The following is an 18,756-nucleotide window of genomic DNA, read 5'->3' as shown; positions in this document are numbered from 1 at the left end:
ACTGCCAGACATGTCCCATGTCTAATATCAAGGATTTCTCATGTCTGATGTCACATGTACAAAGGCTGGAAATGTGTAATGTCTCAAGTCAGCATGTCTAAAGTCTAGTATCTCACGAGTCATGTACTGTATAATAGTAGCATGTCTCAGGTCTCATGAATAATGCTAGGAAAAACATAGAGATAAGAGGTTTCTGCTCGACAACCATATATGTATGTACGGTACAGTATGTGTCAGTCAAAGTGTTTGCAGTCTCAGATGGAATGTTCAGTAAAACAGAAGCATTGACCTCCATTTTACAGCACCGCCACACGGCAACATGAGGCTCAATACAACAGGGAGACGAGGAGTAAAGGAAAAGGACAACAATCTAAAGGACAGACTCTGGATGAGGCGCCATGAGGGGTCATGGGAGTGTGTGTGTGCGTGCGTGCGTGCGTGCGTGCGTGCGTGCGTGCGTGCGTGCGTGCAGTGAATGCAACCAAACAGGGAATGGGGGGAGGGGCATGTACTGTATGTACATAAGATGATTGGATGATGGATGATTCACCTCAAAACATTTGGCCAATCATATTCATCGGCCCAATGCCAATGTTGACTTGACCCTTGACCCGTCCGTCAGAACAAACAGCGGCTGACGGCGGCTTGTGATTCCACAATGAATGAACACGATAATAATAATAACACAATAGTAACATACGAATACGGTACAATTGTGATGAAAACCAATAAAGTGGCTGATTGCAAAACAATGCTCCAGTCGCCTTGGACCAAACAAATAGGATTATGACCCATTTTTGGGGCCTAAACCCATATCTGGAGAAAGAAACCAGGACGTAACAATGTACAATGGAAGACTAGGAGAAAAAGGGCATTAGTCTAAAGGCTCATTCATACTCCAGACAGGGTGAAGAGCAGTTCACCCACCGCGTTGTAGTTTTCTAAAGTCAGAAAACTACAACATTACGTCATTAGCCGTGGTGAAGAAGAGCACTTCACCGCAAACCCAGAGACATCTCCCTGCTTTTACTTATCACCCATCACCTCAAAAAGTGAGGAGGCTACTCACTTCACCCTAGTATGAATGAGCCTTAAGGTGGCTGATGGCAGATAGGCGCGGGGTCACACCTCTAGCCTTGGATCAAGACTATCACGTATTTTATAGATTTCGATATTTGCATACCGGTATATCAAAATCGATAAAATACATATATATGATAGTCTCGATCCAAGGCTAACCTACTGTAGCTCTAGAGTCCAATTAGTTTGACTCAGGCCTGCCGACTGCTGTACATGACTGCCATCACCCACCCTACAGTACACACATCAACATCATCATAATCAGAAACACTGCAGAAACCCTGTTCTAAAGCAGTCTTAACGTCACATTTGCACATATTATGCCACCACAGAACATTTGTGCCAATTGCCCCATAACCATAAAAGAAGATCTTTGTTCTTAGATGGGATATATATACATAATCTATGAATCTATGATCTGAATAAACATTGTTATAAATTCTCTCATTGGCCTTGTGAAATATAGGCTAAAAGTACAACTATACCGGGAGTCCCCTCGAAACCCCTCAAGGACCCCTGGGGGTCCTCCAACCCCTCATTGAGAACTTCTGTTCTAGAGTTTTCAACACCATGAAATAAACATTCAAATACATTCTGCTGATTCTGGATACGATGGAGCTGTTTGCATTGTTTGGTCACTAGCTTTGAAATGCTAATGGTTGAAAGCGTCATCTGAATTGTCCTTTGTAGATTTTTTAATCGAACCGCAGTGCGCTACTGCTAGCCTTTAGCTGTGTTAGCTTTTGAAATGCTCATTCCAGGGCAGGGATCTGGCGATACGCCAATCCCACCAATGCAGCACTCCTAGATTTTAGCGTCCGGTGTTTGAAGTGCTTGTTTTAACAAGGAACTGATGTAAATTGATGTGGCAGCGAGTGTGTGTGAAACTGTGCGCACGCACGTGTATGCGTACATGCACATGAACTGTGAACATGAAGAAGTGCACCTGACCTGTGGGTGTGACTGTGTAGATAACATCTAGCCTAAATAAAACTAGAAAGATGAAATTGGAGATTGCAAGTGGTACCTATTATTGTCTGGGTATCCATATTGTAATGCGAAGAGTGACCAATACTCCATTGAACTCAATGGACTTACTCTATAATAGTGACGTCACAGAGAATGCTGCTTCCTGATTGGCTAAAAGTTGACCGTAATAAAATAATTGCCGGACTAGAACAATAGTCTGGCAACCACACTAATAATACACATAAGAGACCAAATATATTGTAAATATAGAAAATCCATGAAAAAACTTTTGGTGATTGGTGATTTATTAGAATTAGCTCCAGACAAATGTGTAGATCAGATACTGTATCACTGCAGCTTTATCTCTCTCAGCTTTCTCTCAGTATCTCTCTCAGCTTTCCTACTGTCTGTCTCTCCTACAGTGTCTCAATCTCAGCTCTCCTACTGTCTGTCTCTCTTCAACTGTCTCCCTGTCAGCTGTGTGCATTTATCTCTCCTTTCTATACTATCTCAATCTTACACAGAGTTTCTCAGCTGTCGTACTGTCTGTCCCTCCTACACTTGTCTCAATCTCAGCTGTCCCACTATACCATCTCTCCTACCCTTTCTTGACGTACCTTGATCTTACTGTACTCTGTTCTTGTTTTTTTTATTTTATTTTATTTATCTTTTTTCTTACTTCTCTGTAACTTTGTAAATAACCGTATACTGCTGTGCTGCCTCTGGGCAACTGATTTTCCCCCTTGGGATAATAAAGGTATCTATCTATCCTCCAACCTGGGGAGGGCCTCGAAATGAGCTCATGCTTCCTTCAGTGCATGAGTGAGCAGGTGGCGAGCAGGTGGCGTTCCACAGGGGAGTTGTTTAGGTCCACTGTTATTTTATAATTTATTTACCTTAAGTTGTTAAAAATGCGGATTTAATTATGTATTCTGATGACTCAACATCACCAACTTCACTTGTGCTGAGAGAGATGATTAATTATGTATTTCGTGAAAACATTTGTGTTGTCTCTGTTTTTTAAGATTTTCGTCTATTTTTTTTACTATTGTCTGTTTTTACAGTATGCATTTTTGTGTGGACCCCAGGAAGACTAGCAACCACTTTGTGGGAGCTAATGGGGATCCTAATAAAAAATAAAGAATAAAAGCCGCTTCTTATGACCTGACAGGGGGAGCTTCCCCGGTTGGAAGTAGTGCGTGGAAGGAACACGTTATTACAAACAGTTCCTTTCTGGCACCCCCTTTCAGGTGTCCCTGCTGGCCAGGGGGAGGCATTATAGAGACCAGGATTACTGCATGATTTGGTGTGGGCACTGATGACGCAGAGGAGAGAACACGCCCACAGCATCCCCCGGCGGGAATCGAACCCAGGACCTTCTAGCTGTGAGGCGACAGCGCTACCGACACAGCAGGCGCCACCGTGCCCCTGTTTAAAAACACTCATGCCCCTGTCTAAAAACATTCTTAATGCAGGCTCTATGTTTGTCCTATGAAACCAGGGTTCCTCCAAAAAAAGGAGTATGCCCAATAAGTCACATTCTACCATACATTTACTCAGATTTAAGCTATCAAAGTATATACACTGTTATGAAACCTGCAAACATATTTCAACCGATGAAGTGAGTTTAGACCAGCTCATGCGCATGTGCTTTATTTCAACCAATTGAGCCCTAGTGTCCCTATTATGTCCGACATAAATAGGCAAACATTCGGCGAAAATAGCAGCTCTATAGCAGATCACAACGCATCGCAATAAGACGCTTTGTGAACTTGCAGCTCTATAGCAGATCACAACGCATCGCAAAAAGACGCTTTGTGAAGTTGCAGATCAGCGACAGATTTGGCATACATGGAAAAAAGGAGGGGGGCCAAGGACAGAGCCCTGGGGGACTCCAGTCAACAAAGTATAAATGGTTTAAGTGGTTAAAAGTAGTCTGGGATCCTTTCACTTTTCGGGGTTTGATCCGGTCGGGCCACTCTACGTCATGTTGTAGTCCTCAAAGGACAACAATTTGGCCGGAATGATCAAACTGGATTCAGTTTAAACCCAAAATAATTCCCCTGCGCTCTAGGACATACTTTTAGGGCCTACCTAATAAACCCCTTGATGCGGAGTAGTTTTGCTTTTGAAAAATGTGTTTGGTATATGCATCTTTTAGTCCAACTCATAGCGACTGGCAAGACTACACTAGGCTACTGGAGCATTTTAAAGGGCCTACACCATGCTTTTAAAACTATATTTTTTGTATAAATATATGCTCAAAATTGAGTCTTAGACAGGTTTTAACCCTCAACAAACACTCTGACCATTCTTTTTGTTTGTTCTAGCTCTACTATAATGAAGCTCTCCAGCTGCAATACCAAAACGGCCTCTGTTTGCTCAGGGGCGCATCTAGTGGGGTTTTTCCAGAAAAAAAAGACGTTTTTTGAAAAAAAAAATAGTTTTTTGAAAAAAAAAAAAAAAAAATTCAAAAAAAAAAATTTTTTTTCAAAAAAAAGTTTTTGAAAAAAAAGTTGTTTGAAAAAAAAAGTTTTTTGAAAAAAAAAGTTTTTTGAAAAAAAAAGTTTTTTGAAAAAAAAATGTGAAAAAATTGAATTTTTTTTTTGACTTTTTGAGTTTTTGAAAAAAAAAATTGAAAAAAAAAATATTTTTTGAAAAAAAAAAATTTTTTGAAAAAAAAAAAAAATTTGATTTTTTTTTTTAAATTTTTTTGAATTTTTGAAAAAAAAAATTTTGAAACATTTTTTTTTTTGAAATATTTTTTAAAAACGGGAAACGCGTGTGACGTCACATGCGTCAACTCTCAGAACAGCACTGTTCTGAGAACCCGTGGAAAGCTTTTCATCTCTGTCTTCCCAAAACCAGAGAAAGACACAATGTACAGAAATAGGACTTTGTGAGGATAGAAGGTGCCAGTGGGACCCCAAAAAAAGGTTTTAAAATAGAAAAAGTGAAAATTCATAGTGTAGGTCCTTTAATAGGGATTGGGGAAACAAACGGGGGGAACCAAAACAAAGCGACGCCGCTTCTTCTGCTTGTGGTTTCCACCTAGACAGGATCAAACGGCCCGTTGTAAATGATCACCAGGCTTTCTGGGGGAAAGCCTTAGTTAAATGTGTATGACGTAAGAAACCATGGAAGCTTTCTGCACACTGTAAATGGATTGTCTGCTACGGTCCACGAAGACATAAGAGAGCAAGTAGAATATGAGTTTATAAATATACATGTTTCATCTGTATTATGTACTGTATGTCTATATGCATGCTCCATAATACATGATGAACTGCGGTCCCTCTGAACAAACCACAGGCCCATCATGCTGCCCACAATACCCACAATGCAGCTCGGTATCTCCTACCATGTCTTTGTCCTCGAATGTGGACCTAATCTTTCTTTTGAGCAGTTAAATATGCATGCATATTGTGTGTCTCCCCACACACGGTCCTGAAGGACAAAAGCACTAACTGGGATGAGGCCTTGGTGATCAGAAATGGGGACACGAGCAGCAGGAGGACAGTGGAGGAGAGCAGGGGCGTCATTTGGAGTCCCAGGGGACGGCAACCAGTGCCAACCAGTAGCATTTTTTATTTAACCTCAAATTCAGTTGTTTAAACTTTAATGGCATGTTTTCTCCACTTGACACTGGCAGATTGGCGCTGGGTGTGTCTCAATCCACATCTGCTCATGTACATGTGACATGTGACACACACACATGCACACGCACACACGCACACACACGCACACACACACACGCACGCACGCACACACACACACACAAACACACACACAGACTCAAGCACACACAGTATGTACTGTACAAACAGCAAAGATATCGGATACAAGCTGCTCAAGTGCGACGCGTTGTGAGCTTACAGATTGATTATTTTCATCCTTTTTTTAAAATAGGGCCCAAGTGGTCACTATTTTTTTTTTTTTTTACTTTTACCCACAATAATTGACCAACAACAAAATGGAGACCTGCTCCTCTCCAGCCATGACCTGCTGAATTACAAGCAGGAAACAAGCCCTGTCAGAAATAATAATGTGGCTTCAAGTTGACCTAATAACATCATGTTTACAGCTCATCAGCCACAGGACAGAACAAGGTCACCCACATGGCCTTCATAGACCTCCATATACACTGGCTCCACCCTCTAGAAGTCTAGATCACTGTGGGTCAATCAGGACACAATTTTTGGGTCACAGACCCTTTTTGCATTTTCATGGGTTGTGTGTAAATAGTATAATTCTTTATGAATTGTTTAAATCCTCTTTCCTACAATCGTTTTTAAATTATTATTTCAAAGATATCTAAATAATTCAGGGGGGGGGACAAGGAAAAAATCCAAAGGATTTCATGAATAGAATAAAAAAGAACACACATACCTAAATACATTTAAAAGCTCACTTGTAGATAAGCTATATCACTGTTAAATAGCCCGTAAATGGTTAATAATGCATGTATTCTTTTGTTAGTTTGGGTTGCAGGCAGACACCAAATTTCTCTTTTGGGTCTCGACTCGAGCTGACAAGATCCGTGTGACTCCTGCGTCCTGCATGACAACATCACATCACAGGCACAGACATTGACAACAGAGCGACTCTGATGAAACGGCCCCCCGCTCAAAGTCGAAAGCGACTCTCAAAAGAAAGGTTGCATCACATTGCACCCGTCCTGTTTGCCATTTTACATAATAATAACCGTCACTGGCTGGACACAACGTGCCTGAAGGGGAACTCATCCTCTACATCAGTCAGGGGTGTCGCGCCAAATTCCAGTTTTTGGCACCGCCCTCTCTCCCAAATTCTGGGCCCTGGGTACAAGGATTCACTCACATTGTGTGCTTTAACTATTGAAAAATAGCAGATATACAAGCCCACAGCGCGGCACCGAGAGCTGCACTGCGAGCTTGTAGATCTGCTAGTTTTGAAAAATCTTGAAAATTCTTTGAATATTTCAAATCCTTTTTTGAAAAACCTATGTTTCTATGTCAGTAATAATCAAACTTTTTCATGTGAAGGACACCCAAATGATATGTATTTGGCCACTGTTAGAAGTTCCAAATGTACTTGAAATAAAGTACAAAAGTATTGGTATCAAAATGTACTTTAAGTGTACCATAAGCAGAAAGTACTCATTATGCAGAATGTCCCATTGACAAACACTCAAAGCACTCTATAACAAAGCAAGAAAAAACAGAAAAATAAATTGTATATATTTATGTTCTGAGGGTCAGACAATGTGTGTAAGGTATTTTTAATGTAATTAGTGGTAAGCTTACTCCAAAATATGCAAATTCGAGGCCGCCATTACAGAAAACGGTTTAGTACTCAAAGGGGTCCACACACCTTATTTTCTTCACTGTGAGTCTTGTAAGCAATCGAGAAATGGCTGAAATGGTTCATTTGAGTTAACTTATTTGCACATGATCCTCATAACAGTGGAAAGACTGACGAAAACTCTGATGAAAACAATAGTGTGTTGCCTAAAGCAACCATACTAATTACTGAACTAGAAAGATGCAATTGGAAATTGCAAGTGTGTTTGCTGTGACCTGCAGGGGCAACCACACTAATGGAATAATAATAATAACTAGACCAGGTCAACCTGGTTGTGCCAGACCCCCTGTCTGTCATCATCATTTATGACATCATGCCTTTTGTAGGCATGTCATCATCATGTCATCATCATATATACCCTTTATATAGAAAACCCGGACCGACATTTGCTTATGTAGGCCTACCCATTTCATGGGTCTGGCAATAACTAGAAATACTGTTCCTACGAAACAGTGTGGGCTCACACAACATACTGGTCTCATCTTTCAGTGAGCCCACGTGTTGTTGTTATTTATATCAGGTCGCACTTGTTGGTGGTGATGTCACCAAGAACGCTGCTCCTCATTGGCCAAGGGCCCTGCTTTTGTACTGTCTTTATAGGTCGAGGTTATTTTGGAGAATAACCTCGACCTATAAAGTTTTGGTATAACATACTGGTCTCGCTTTTCAGCGAGCCCACAATAAACTGGGTCTAATAAAGGTGTGGAATCTACCTGGATCTCTTCCATCATGGGGTGATGTCATACTGATGACGTCACTCTTGCCCAAATATGGAGGGGCAGCAGCCTGCGCTCATCGGTGTTGTCAGGCATGCACGGCAACCGGTTGTGTTGTGAGTGAGGTCAGACCAGAGCTCTGCTCAGCATGTATAAGATTTGAAAATATTTTTGAAGTCCACTTCATTCCATAGAGACCAGGGCATTCAGTGTCATTACTCAGTGAGAGAGGGACATAGAACACATAGGTAGTCAGAAAGAGGATAAATCAATTGTCCATTACCCAATAGAACCTAAAACTCTGCCTCTATAACAGTCAATGGATAGATGCAGATTTGATGATGAACCACCACTCCAGGAAGGAGTGTGGTCTCAATCTTCCCAGACTAAGGTCAGCTGTTCTGATTACTTCAGATCTCAATCAAGCCATGACAACCTTTACTGCCAAATGCCCATACATGGACACATCCCCTCAGAATCCTTCCAGCAAATCACCAGAATTGTAACCAGCCAGGAACAAGAAGACACAGACGAACAAGAATCTTACAGTCATCAAGGGTTTACCAAGACTTTAACTCAACCAGGAGAAGTGAAGACACATCAGCTGACTTATACGGGGAAGAAAACTCACATCTGTAAATGGTGTGCCAAGAGTTTCAACAGGTTAAGTAACATGAAGACACACCAGTACATTCACACTGGAGAAAAGCCCTTTCACTGTGAAGAGTGTGACAAGAGTTTCAGTCAGTTAAGTGACCTGAAGATACACCAGCGTATTCACACCGGAGAAAGACCTTTCTATTGTAAACAGTGTGACAAGAGTTTCAGTCTCTTAGGTTACCTGAAGATTCACCAGCGTATTCACACCGGAGAAAAACCTTTCTATTGTAAACAGTGTGACAAGAGTTTCAGTCTCTTAGGTTACCTGAAGATGCACCAGCGTATTCACACCGGAGAAAAACCTTTCTATTGTAAACAGTGTGACAAGAGTTTCAGTCTCTTAGGTTACCTGAAGATTCACCAGCGTTTTCACACCGGAGAAAGACCTTTCTATTGTAAACAGTGTGACAAGCCTTTTAGTCGGTTAGATAATCTTAAGATTCACCAGCGTATCCACACAGGAGAAAAACCTTTTCTCTGTAAAGAGTGTGACAAGAGTTTCAGTCTGTTCGATAATCTTAAGATTCACCAGCGTATACACACAGGAGAAAAACCTTTCCACTGTAAAGAGTGTGACAAGAGTTTCAGTCAGGTCGGTCACCTGAAGAGTCATCAGCGTAAACACACAGGAGAAAAACCTTTCAATTGTAAACAGTGTGACAGGACTTTTAGTTGGTTAGAGCAACTGAGGAGGCACCAGCGTATACACACTGGAGAAAGCTTAGCCAAAGGCAAGCAAAACAAATCCCAAGACTGAACTTTATTTTCAGACCATGTCCCAAATCTCCAATATGTGATTTTTGAAACATGGTGCGTGCAGCGCACACCAATATTTGGGGTGTTTCCCTGAAATTCTGAACTGCCTTTGCTAAATGTGTGTGCCAATCCATGCTTCATTTTATAGAAGTATATTCTGAAGTTCTGTTGTATTCTATTGCTAGTCTGGCCAAATCAAATACTCATATCTTGAAATTATAACTGATTAGTTTGGAGATCCCTTGACTAGCGTTTTACGACTTTGTCATTCACACCACGGCCATCGCAACACCTCCCCCTTATTTTTTTTTGAGCGGTGGTAAACCGCTCCTATACGTGGCTGTCCGTGTGTCTGTAGGCTTTTTCCTCAGCGTTTTGCCATAGTAAAATGTGTGTACGTAGCATCATGTTTGTCTAGTGATGTCATATGTCGTGTGTCTGTAGCCTTTTTCCTCAGCGTTCTGCCATGGCAAAACGTGTGTGTATAGCATAACCTGTACATCCTAGACTCAAATCCTAGTCTGAAGACGTTATGCAAGCACGACCACCGCTCACTTCACATTGGGTGTGATTTTTTATTTTTATTTTTTATTATTATTATTTTTTGCGGATCTGCACTGACTCAGAAATAGCCCCTATGGAATCCTCAAGACTGAAATCAGTCCCCAGGACTGAGAACTTTAACCCCTGCTTTTAGTCAGATGAACTGAAGAGAAACCAGCATATCCACACCAGAAAAAGCTTGGCCAATGGCATGCTTTGTGAGACATACATACGTACAAACAAACAGACAAAGCCAGATGTAGGAGTGGTTAAATAAAGGGTGTGTGTGGACCCCTTTGAGTACAAAGCAGTGTTCTGTAATGGTGGCCACTAATTTGCATATTTAGGAGTAGGCTTACCACTTATCACATTGTCTGACTCTCAGAACATAGATATAGACACGTATTTGTCAGTTTTGCTTGCCTTGTTATAGAACTACAGTATAGATCAAAATTAGCAATTCCGGCAGCCATTTTGTTATGCAAATTAAAAGGTCAAAAACTCAACATTTCGGGGGGCACGGTGCGTCAGTAGCGCTGTCGCCTCACAGCTAGAAGGACCTGAGTTTTATTCCCACTGGGGGCGCTGGGGGCGTGTTCTCTCCTCCGCGTCATCAGTGCCCATACCCTAGGTGGGGCTGGCGAAAGGGCCTATCTGTGTGAAGTTTGCATGTTCTCCTAGGGTAGGTGCCCTGATTAAAAACATGCAGTAATCCTAGTCTCTATACTGCCTCCCCCTGGCCAGCCCTGATGGAGGGGAAAGGAACTGGTTGGAATAACGTATTCCTTCCATGTGCTACGTCTAAACCGAGAAAGTCCTCCCTGTCAGGTGAAAAGAAGCAGCTTGGACTCATCATGCATAGAAGGAAGCATGAGGTCAGTCCGTTGTTCTCCCCAGGTTGGCAGAGGGAGTGTAGCGCCCAGGATTACATGATTAGATAATTGGCACTGGGTGAAAAAAATGGATTACAAAAATCTTGGGATATACGTATATATACTGTATATAATAAAAATGCCTTGGTTCCCCACTTTTACCCCCAAATACCTCTAACCTCCTTTTAATCCCACTGGACTACACCAAGAAGACTCCAATCTTTATTATAACAGCCGTCTCTTTATAGACACTCTGTCTATAAAGTACTGTGACCTACAGTGCTATGTCATTCTGTTACTTTCATTCCAACTGAGTCGCCCCGCCCCATCACCAGGAACGCTGGTCCCTCATTGGCTGTTAATGATGACGTGGCCAGAGATTCTGGTCCCTGATTGGGCTACGGTCTTCAACAAGAGAAGACACCGACATACCGGTACATACAGTACATACATACATACATACATACATACACACACACACACACACACACACACACACACACACACACACACACACACACACACACACACACACACACACACACACACACACACACACACACATACATACATACATGTACATACAGTACATACATACATACATACATACATACATACATACATACATACATACATACATACCCGGCCGATTACAGTAGTTAATAACTTAATAAAGTAATGTTATTACTGCTTGCGCGAGTAATAACAATAATACATCATCAAATCTATATAGCACTTTTCTTAATACCCAAAGTCCCTTTTACAACAAAACAAAATAAACATCTTTATTAGGAGAGAGATAGTTAAAAGGCTGGTGGAAGAGCCTACAGGTACTGGATTCTACTCTATGCTGTGTGACCGTTAGTCACACAGCAGCTGGAAGGAGCCCGGGGTGCCATGTCTTCAATACAGAGAGGGGTGGTGGTCATGGTCTGACGACACAATACTTTTCAGTTCATTAAGACCGGAAATTATTTCATGCTTTAACTATTGAAAAATAGCAGATATACAAGCTCACGAGTGCCGCGCTGCGAGCTTGTAGCTATTTTTGAAAAATCTTGATTTTTTGGGGAGGGCAAATCTTTGAATATATCTTTTTTTTTGTAACTCAAATATTTGAGGGGTCCCTGGAACAACAGATGAGATGGCCGAATACATGTCATTTTGGGGGTCCTTGACATGAAAAAGTTTGAGAACCACTGATTTAGAAGAAGGATTTAGAAGAAATGTATAGAATTGGGTCAAAAATATTCAAAGCTTGCACAAATTTTCACGATTTTTCAAAAATAGAAGCTCACAGCACAGCTGTGAGCTTGTGTATCATCTATTTTTCAATAGCTTGTAGATCTGCTATTTTTAATAGTTAAAGCATAACATGGTTAAAGTAATAATGCGTAATAATGCATTCCCGGTCTTAATGGGTTAACACAGAAGAAAAAGGTTTGTGGAATAATGAATTTGAATACTAGAAGCACACTGTCTTCACCTGCAAAACCTTTATTGCTACAACGTTTGTCCGAGTGACTGAAACGTGTGAATAAATGTTTTGTACAGTAAGTGAAGACGGTGTGAGGTACTCCCCATTCAGTTTATTAACACACTCATCATTCCCAAACGTTATTTTATGCACATCACTTGCTGCAGGCACGTGAATGGCTTTTTCTTCTGTTCAAATCTGAAGAGCAACGTGAGGCGATCAAAGCCAGCTCATCAACTATAGCTGACATTGTCTCATCAGTGTCTGTTGACCGTTGCTGCAGCTTGAATGGCTTCGTAGATTCATTTGTCAACACTATAATCAGTGTTATGTAAATGATCATTATTATTTTACTTCAGCCATTTATCATATCGTCGTTGTCGGGCAGAAACCTCGTAACTCCAAGTTTCAAATTTGTAATTTTTTTCGCAAAGCAAAGCCCTGCTTCATCGTACAAGACAGTCGCACAAGACTAGTGAAAATAGCAGATCGGCTGTTTTCACTAGTTTGAATCATTTTTAAAATGCTAAATGCAAAACAAACGGTTTTGGACATACAAGGTTTCCACCCGACAGCAACAACATATTATGCTATGTTGGATGTAATGTGTATACCGCACCCCCTATAGGGGTCTCGGAAACCCTCTGTTTGAATACATGTAAATCGAAGAAAAATAGTAACAAAATAAAATAGAAAAAGCTCAACTTCAGTGGAACAGAAGCAGAGTTGAGAGGAATAGAGTACAGCACGATACGGTGCTGTAAATGAGAGTGGAATAAAAAGTGCAACAGTAGAATCCCAATAGAGTAGAATCCAGTACCTGTAGGTTCTTCCTCCAGACGTTAACCGCAGCGAACGCCAGTTGCATCTGTTTCCTGCGAGCGTCTTTGTGTCGTTTGTAGGCAATCTCGATGAAGATGAGGAAGATTCCTGCCACTATGCCCCCGGCAACCAGCATGAACACACCTGGGACAACATGATTCACGTTAGTAGTAGCCTAGTATTATAGCAGCCCTCATAGCACCTCTCCAACAATTCCACTGTTCATAAGTCGCTAAAGGCAACTCGACGCCAGCTGGACTGGTCCACAAACGCATCTCAGAAGAAGTGATACTTTTACTAGTCAATAACCATAATAGACCTGTTGGTTTATTATGGTTATCTGGATACCTTTTGGCCAATTCATGGTTGGAACACTTGGAAGTTGGAACTATAGCTGTTGTATAAATGCAGCTAAAGTATCATAACTTCATCCTCTCGTGCCTATTTTGGGCATATCATTACAGGTGAAACTTTCCCAAAAACATTTAAAAGACATTCTAAATTCTTAAACGTAAAAGAAATAATAATCAAAGATTGGGAACAATGTTGTTTATTCTGTCTATATGTTACAGAACAGAGAGCGTCTCCAGTGTGATTCCTACCAGCCATGTTCTCAAAGGTGAGCGTTGCCGGGGCGTTGCTCCTGGAGTCACACTCCTGGTATCGAACCCAGGTCTTGTCCAGGTCCTCCATGAAGCCGTTCTCATGAGAACTGAGCACAAGGCATAGCAGGCACAACAATGTATCCAACACTGACACACAGGGACGTGCATAGAATGTTAGAGAGGCGGGGCTGAAATGTATAAAAGGGCCTTTTGGTGGAAATATTGAAAATAGCAGACCTCCAAGCTCACAACGCGTCGCAGCGGGACGCGCTGTGAGCTTGGAGGTCGTCTATTTTCGGTGCGTGATATCACACTGATATAAGCATAATCAAGTGCTCCAGTGTAACACTTGAGATGTGGCGTAACGGCATGGATTTCTACACAGAGAGAGCAATTTTTTCACAAGATGCTGCATTCAAGTTCAGGAGAGTTTGGACAAGACTATTCTCTTGAATGCTGCCTTCAGGTATGGCATGGAAAGAGGGGCATTTGCATTTCTTTCACCATAGTAAAAACTGCATCCATGGTCTGGAGAGGGCACATTTTACAGAAAAGAGCAGGGGCTCAAGCCCCCTTTGATGTCTATGTGTGCACGTGCCTGCTGACACATCAACCCAACATTATTACCAGGAGGGAAATCCATGCCTTTGCTTTTCCATGCCTCTCGTCGTCATTCATATTTGTCGTCGGTGGCCCGCGGTGGGGATAGCGATGCTGTCGGGCATAAACCGCCTTTCTCCATATTCTAACTTTTTGTGTTTTCTTCGTAAATCAATGTCCTACTTGATCATACCACGGCGTCACACAAACGTATCAAAAGTAGCACATCCGAAGCTTGAAACGTGGCATGTTTTGAGCTTGTAGATCTGGTACTTTTAATACTTTTGGACATATACTGTAAGTTTTCCATCCGACAGAGACTGTTTCATGCCTACTTTTGGTAAGACTGAATTAAATACTGTTATAGGTACATCTATTTCCTTTTGGGAAATGTAGACTATCTGATATGTTTTGTATATATGATTGATGCCATAAGGTAATTTAACCACTTAAACCCCAGCATCCGTATTCCGGGACAACTTTCACAGCTTGTCAGTCAGCTACTAGTTTAGAACCCTGAGGGACTCCGCTTAAAGGAGTTTAACTCATTCAGTGCCAATGACGTCTCTTGACGTCTTTTTTTCAATGGGCCTGGGTGCCAATGACGTCTTTGACGTCTTTTGTGTTTTTTGTATAGAATTTTTTTTATTTTTTTTTATTTTTTTCATTTTTTTTTTTTTTTTTAAAGATGTCAAAATGACCTGAGATCAGAGAGATGGTTTTCTCTGTTTGTGTGTTGGCTCCCTCGTTTAGCTGATTGAGAAAATGTGTGTCCATTCTAGTGGATGGACACTTTTTTCATTCAAACAGCTCTATCTCTGGAACCATTTGTCTGATTGACAAAATTCTTTTTGCCACTGAATCACAACAACTGTGTCTGTTTCTGTGGGGAAAATTATATAAAAAAAAACATTTTTTTTCATTGCATAGTAAAGAAAAACATAAAAAATCGTGGCACATCTACCTTGGAGCCATTTTGGCACTTGGCATTGGGTGAGTTCTTAAGTGGTTAATAAAGAATGTCCGCTAACCCCTGGTGTCACTGTTTTGGAAAGCTATCTCAGAATTGTAAAATTGTAAAAAAAAAAAAAAAAGAGAAAATATTAAAACACTGACTATCTTTAATTGTGACACCAGTAAGCAAGCCTTTGTTGCCTTTGTTTGCACAATTACTGTAGATTCCAACCAGGTTCTCCTTCTTGATATCTTTATATTTCAAGACATGATACAGTATGACATGTTTTCTTTGTACCTGAGAATGGCCAGGGATACGTTCTGTTTCCAGGGACTGTCCTTCCGCATTCCTATCCCAAACCCTGATCTGAAGAACAACTCTCCGGTCGTCACCAAGTCACACTTCTGAGACGCCTCGAACTCCAACACAGCACTGTCCCAGATGAACGCATGAAGCTTACTGTAGAGAGCAGAGGAGAGGAGTGTACAGTGTTTCTGATTTCGGGATATCAGAGGCAATTTATTAGTCTGACATTTCATTAATTTGTTACTTTGTCCATGTAGATGTGTGTTATAACTAAGACTGTATACCCTGTGTTAGGGTGGATGTGTATAGGACATATTTGTGTGTAGCCAAGATATATTTACAGTAAGTGTCTAAGTGATATCTTGTATACTGACACATCTATGTCAGCCAAGAAATATTAATACATTATTTAGTATAAGGTTAGAAAATTCAACCGAGAAAATGTTGCCTTCGACAGTATCACCAGACCCTGAATGCGACCCTGAAAGCTAGCGCAATTCAGGGACTGGAGCCAAGCTAGTTCTTCCCATATCCATGATCGATCAGGTGTAATATTGATCAACTTCTTACTTGTCTCGGACCGCCACGATGGCTTCTGCTGCACTCTCGTAGTTGTGCTTCTCCATGTGTCTGTACATGGTGCTGAGTTCAACCTAGTGTGGGGATTTAAGGGGAGCACATGCTAATTTCGTGCAATTTTGACTTAAAGCGTGAAATTTTGCACAGATGTAGCCCAGGGCTTGCTCTAATGATTTAGCTAGGGCGCCCGAGTCTGCGACCTTCGGGGTCGCCACAGCGGCAAAATCAAGTTGGGTTCCCATTGACTTTCTATACAGGAGGAAAATACCCAGATTTCTTTTTTTTCTGGGTATTTAAGGAGGATCTGAGGGGTCTAACTAGGGGTTTGTCATGATGCTGAATCCATTGCAGGCATTTGTTTTGCACAAAAAACATTCAGTGGGCTAGAAATGGCCTCAGAAAACAATACACGTATGGGTGAGTATTCATGTTAGTCGGAGGCCTTAGGGTTTTTCTTTCTCGTGCTAATCAGTCTAAAAGTTCAACATTTTGCACAGATGTAGCTCAGGGCATGCTCTAATGATTTAGCTAGGGCGCCCGAGTCTGCAACATTCGGGGTCGCCACAGTGGCCAAATCAAGTTGGGCTCCCATCGACTTTAGTGATGAAAAGTGATGAGTCATCACTTTTCAGAGTTTTGTTGGTGCTGTGGTGACCCCGAAGGTCGCCGACTTGGGCGCCCTAGCTAAATCATTAGAGCATGCCCTGAGCTACATCTGTGCAAAATTTTGCACTTTTAGACTGATTAGCGCGAGAAAAAAAAACCCCTAAGGCCTCCGTCTAACATGAATACTCACCCATACGTGTATTGTTTTCTGAGGCCATTTCTAGCCCACTGAATGTTTTTTGTGCAAAACAAATGCCTGCAATGGATTCAGCATCATGACAAACCCCTAGTTAGACCCCTCAGATCCTCCTTTTAATACCCAGAAAAGAAAAATAATCTGGGTATTTTCCTCCTGTATAGAAAGTCAATGGGAGCCCAACTTGATTTGGCCGCTGTGGCGACCCTGAAGGTCGCAGACTCGGGCGCCCTAGCTAAATCATTAGAGCAAGCCCTGGGCTACATCTGTGCAAAATCTCGCGCTTTAAGTCAAAATTGCACGAAATTAGCATTTGCTCCCCTTAAATCCCCACACTAACCTGTCTTCTGAAGTAAATATCCACCGAACTCTGCTTCACTGTGGCATAGATGAACTTATCTGATGGGTTACGCAGCTAGGGGAAGGGGAGGGGAGGGGAGGGGAGGGGAGGGGAGGGGAGGGAAGAGAAGAGAAGAGAAGAGAAGAGAAGAGAAGAGAAGAGAAGAGAAGAGAAGAGAAGAGAAGAGAAGAGAAGAGAAGGAGATATTAGACTTCTAAGAGATTAATATTGACAACATATTGATTGTGCGCAGGGACGTGCAGAGAATTTTAGAGAGGCAGGGGCTGAAATTTCTAAAAGGGCCCTTTGGTGGAAATATCGAAAATAGCCGACCTCCAAGCTGGAGAGGGCACTTTTTACAGACGGATAAAAGGGAATGGGCTCTGATTGTGCGTATTTGAGTGCATGCGTGCCGTGCGTTACCCTGGGGTCATTGATGCCGGTAATGCGCTCCTCAGGCCGGTCCAGCACCAGGAAGGCTGCGAGGTTAGCAGTGTAGGACGCTACGATAATCATAGCAAAACCCGCCCACACCATACCCAGAATCCTCGCTGAGAAACTCCTAGGGGCTCCTATTAACACACACACCGTTTCCATTAGGACAAATTGAAAATGACTCTACACTTGATTTTTAACCACCAACTCCAACACCCCTGTTCGGGAGGGAGCATTCACCAAAAATAGCAGCAACTGCAAGCTCACAACGTGTCGCGATGCGAAACTTTGTGAGCCTGTAGGTCTGCTATAAGAGATTTGGTGTGTAGATTATCCCAAAAAGTACAGTGCAAGTCAGGTCCGTCTGACAAGAATAGAGGGAACTGAAGCGATTTTGATAAATTCCCAATATTATCAAAGTTTTCTGCGGCACCTCTAGTATGGACTTGTGTCACGGCACCCGAGGGTGCCAGCCACAGCACCCACTTTGAGAAACGCTGCCTTAGACTACATATCCCAGAATGACCCAGTGCTTGGGGACCAACCTTCTCCTATACCAGAATTCAACAGTACTCCCCAGGAGAACCACATGGCCGAAGAGAGAGTCAGGGCATCCTCCTCCTCTTCTTCGCTGTTCACTTTAAACCTTCCAAAAGGGCTGCAAGACACACATGCATGATATGTGTTATGATGTCATATATTAACACATACCCAGGCTTTATTTTGACTTGAACACCCTTTACGTCTGTGTGTTGGTTAAAATAATATTGAACCAATGAAAAGTAGTAAAAAGCCCTTTGGTCAAAACCTCCTAACTCCACTTGAGCTCATTTTCCCGAAAATGAACATTTTGGAGTAGAGATATTCTTATCATATACTTCACCTTTATTTGCCCT

The 18,756-nt window shown here is 41.8% G+C and overlaps 1 protein-coding gene across 3 annotated transcripts in view; it reads right to left on the bottom strand.

Annotated features, from left to right (window-relative positions):
• Nucleotides 1-18,756, bottom strand: part of LOC308296399 (glutamate receptor ionotropic, NMDA 1-like) — an 82,849-nt gene that overhangs the window by 21,729 nt on the left and 42,364 nt on the right. For all 3 annotated transcript variants that reach the window (XM_080739674.1, XM_080739672.1, XM_080739673.1), the window contains exons 14-20: nt 18,406-18,518; nt 17,849-17,997; nt 17,426-17,500; nt 16,275-16,357; nt 15,696-15,857; nt 13,841-13,950; nt 13,237-13,382 (exon numbers count right to left, since the gene is read on the bottom strand). In XM_080739674.1, the coding sequence (XP_080595800.1) occupies nt 13,237-13,382; nt 13,841-13,950; nt 15,696-15,857; nt 16,275-16,357; nt 17,426-17,500; nt 17,849-17,997; nt 18,406-18,518 (838 nt within the window). The remainder of the gene's footprint in view (nt 1-13,236; nt 13,383-13,840; nt 13,951-15,695; nt 15,858-16,274; nt 16,358-17,425; nt 17,501-17,848; nt 17,998-18,405; nt 18,519-18,756) is intronic.

This window comes from Nannobrachium achirus, assembly GCF_963921795.1.
Source record: "Nannobrachium achirus genome assembly, chromosome: 12".
In the NCBI taxonomy this organism is placed as follows: Eukaryota; Metazoa; Chordata; class Actinopteri; order Myctophiformes; family Myctophidae; genus Nannobrachium; species Nannobrachium achirus.
The sequence above is the reverse complement of the archived record's forward strand: the minus strand, read 5'-3'. Positions and strand labels throughout refer to the sequence as shown.